We start from the raw sequence: 3,343 nt of genomic DNA, 5'->3' as shown, positions 1-3,343 counted from the left end.
AAATTTTTGTTCATAGAGAAATACTAGAAAATAAAAGAACTAAAGGTTTTAATACAGTACTGAGATGACACTGAAAGTGGAAACACAAATGACAAATCACAATGAAAAAAGATCTGGGTAAGGATTTATTTTTGGATGTGCAAAGGAGGGTTTCTAACCTTGAAAAAAAAATCTCCAGATGGAAGAAAGTCTGCTTTGAACAGAAAAAAGCAATTTGATGAACTAAAAATTAAGATTGTTAGAAGCCAAAGAAAGAAATATGAAGTTGGCTTGTTTGATCAGGCCTAAAATATGAATATTTCTATAAAATTCTGAAAGCCTTTCATGGACTTTTTGCCAACATGTGAACAGAAATGAAAATGATTTTGGGTTCATGAATGGGGAGGGCTACAAGAAAAATTGAACCATGTATGTAATTATCATAGAGGACAAGGAACTATTAATTTATTTGTAATTGTTGCAAGAAAGAACAAGAGGGGGGTATTTTGTTTTTCTATCTTTTTTCTTTTATATACCAGTAGCAGTAAGCCCTGGTGGCTTCTCTCAGAATTGGAGAGCATCATGTGTGGAATTCATGAGGATCCAGCAAACCAAATTGATGAATGGCTGCAGATGGACTGGTACAGGAGAAGTATTGACTGAAGAGGCTATAATTATAAAGCAAGGTTCTACATTTAGGTAAGAAAATCCAAATGCACAGGTATAGTATAGGGGGTACCTTGCTCAATAGTAGTAACTGTGAGAGGGACCTCAGAGTCCTAGTGGACAATCATCTAAATATGAGCCAGCAGTGTGCTGCAGTTGCCAAAAGGGCCAACACCGTACTAGGCTGCATTAACAGAGGGATAGAATCAAGATCACATGACGTGTTAATACCACTTTACAATGCCTTGGTAAGGCCACACTTGGAATACTGCATCCAATTTTGGTCACTGCGATGTAAAAAAGATGTTGAGAATCTAGAAAATATACAGAGAAGAGCAACAAAGATGATTAGGTGACTGGAGGCTAAAGGATATAAGGAACGGCTGCTGTAATTTGGTATGTCTAGTTTAATGAAGAGAAGGACAAGGGGGAACATGATAGCAGTGTTCCAATATCTCAGGGGCTGCCACAAAGAAGAGGGAGTCAAGCTATTCTCCAAAGCGCCTGAAGGCAGGACAAAAAGCAACGGGTGGAAACTAAGGAAGACCAGTCCATTAATTTTGGGTGATAATACATCTTCCCACTATGTGGTCAAATTAAATTCACATTTATGTGATTCACATTCAAAGAGAATGTAATATTCAAGTCTCAATTCTGAAATCCTAATGAAGATAAATATTTTCTGTTTTAGATAGACAATACCCACTACAAAAATCATACTAGACAATTCCTCATTAGAAGAGAAATTGACAGAGCCTCCCATTTTATTCAGGTGGAGAGCATCAAGACTCAGTGGTTAGTTTGGAATTAATCCCAGCCTCAGTCTCAGGAATTAATAGAATAATGTGAGAGGTGAAGAGACAGTGATTCCATTAGTGAAGAATGACTCAAAGACTGAATCAATAAAATCCCAAGCCCTCAATGCAAATTCCTTTATTTAATAAAGATGTACAAAATCATATTCTGAAAAATCTAAATGATTGAACTCACTGAAATAATTATATGTGATAGTATCATATCACATAATAATAATGACATAAATAATATCTCAAGGATAAGAGACTGTAAAGAAATTTCTACATCCTGGTGACAAAAAGTATCAACAACTTTTAATAAATGTCCACTTATTTACTGTACATCAGATTTTAAAATCTACAATTAAAATTTTGTAAACTAATGTAATGAAGAGATGTTGTAAATTTCAGATGATTTATATGATGCATTATTTTTTTATTAAAAAGCCTTTTTATGGCTTTGTGAACTTCTTTGTTTCTCAAAGTATAGATAAGAGGATTGAACAAGGATGTCATAACTGTATAGAAAATGGAGAAGATTTTATTCATAGGTCTGATGGAGGGAGTGTCTGGCAGCACATACACAATTATTAATGTGCTATAAAAGAGGGAAACCACCAAGAGATGAGAAGAACAGGTTGAAAAGGCTTTTTGCCTTCCAGTGGTGGATTTGATTTTGATGATGGTTCCAATGATGCAAACATAGGAGGTGATGGTCAATAGAAATGGAACAATTATGAAAATAACAGCTTCACAAAAAGCAATTAATTCAATGAGACTTGTGTCAGTACGTGATAATTTCTGCAATGGACGAAAGTCACAAAAGTAATCATCTATGATGTTAGGTCCACAGAAGAATAACTGAGTGGTAAAACCCACCAGAATCACATCAAATATCAAACTATTTATCCATGCCCCAGCCATAAGCTGAAAACAGAGTTTCTTATTCATAATAGAAACATAGCGTAAAGGTCTACAAATTGCCAAATAGCGATTGTAAGACATTGCAGCCAAAATGTATGTTTCTGTAGTTCCACAAAGGCACACAAAATGATATTGCATTAGGCATCCATGGATAGAAATGGTTCTTTCACCAGTCAGCAAGCTGATCAACATTTTAGGCAGCAAGATACAGCTATAGCAAGTGTCCAGGAAAGACAAATTTGCCAGGAAGAAGTACATTGGTGTGTGAAGTTGCTGATCAACCAGAACTAGCAGAAATATGAAGATGTTTCCAGTTATTGTGATCAGATAAATCACCAAGAAGAATGTGAAAAGGAAAGGCTGCAGTTGAGGGGAACTGCCAAAACCCAGAAGGATAAATTCTTTGACACTGGTCTTATTTCCATTTTCAATATGCAAAATTTCTTCCATGTATCAAATGTCAATCAAATCTAGAACATATATTAAGCAGGCATGTTTAAAGGCAGAGTTATGCTAAATTTTCTTATGACTTCTTAAATTTTGCTAAAAGTATTTTGTAAATATTATTAGCTGATATTCAGTATTATTTCATTCAAATAGCAGAGTGACTGGGATTTTACACTACAAGTAGCAAAATTGTACTTCTATCTAAGGCCTATGATTGAGGACAATATAATTGGATCAAACATTTCCATTTCTCTTTCCTTTCCCAAATTCTAAAATGTGATCAATTTGAAATAAATAATTCTATAACATCGGGATCCCTTTCTTTGAAAGCTACATTTTTTTTCTAGAGTATTTGTTGTGATATGCACATGATTCTGGTTATAGATATAGTTGTCTCTACACAAGTCACAACCTTTCTATTTTTTGTAGTAATTTGATTTTGGAATTTAAAAAAGAGATAGATTATTGACCAAGAAAAGTACCAAAGGAAAGATGACTGGACTTAATGACATACCTAATATATTTCAGAAGAT

At 34.3% G+C, this 3,343-nt stretch overlaps 1 protein-coding gene across 1 annotated transcript; it reads right to left on the bottom strand.

The window, feature by feature from the left end:
* Window positions 1–1,790: 1,790 nt before the first annotated feature.
* LOC120314601 (olfactory receptor 10A7-like) lies at window positions 1,791–2,813 on the bottom strand. Its single transcript, XM_039357863.1, has one exon. The coding sequence runs from the start codon at window positions 2,811–2,813 to the stop codon at window positions 1,791–1,793; it is 1,023 nt and encodes a 340-aa protein (XP_039213797.1).
* Between the last annotated feature and the right edge of the window lie 530 nt (window positions 2,814–3,343).

Source organism: Crotalus tigris, unplaced genomic scaffold (genome assembly GCF_016545835.1).
Source record: "Crotalus tigris isolate CLP2741 ecotype Arizona unplaced genomic scaffold, ASM1654583v1 scf7180000018954.1357295, whole genome shotgun sequence".
Lineage (NCBI taxonomy): Eukaryota > Metazoa > Chordata > Lepidosauria > Squamata > Viperidae > Crotalus > Crotalus tigris.
The sequence above is the reverse complement of the archived record's forward strand: the minus strand, read 5'-3'. Positions and strand labels throughout refer to the sequence as shown.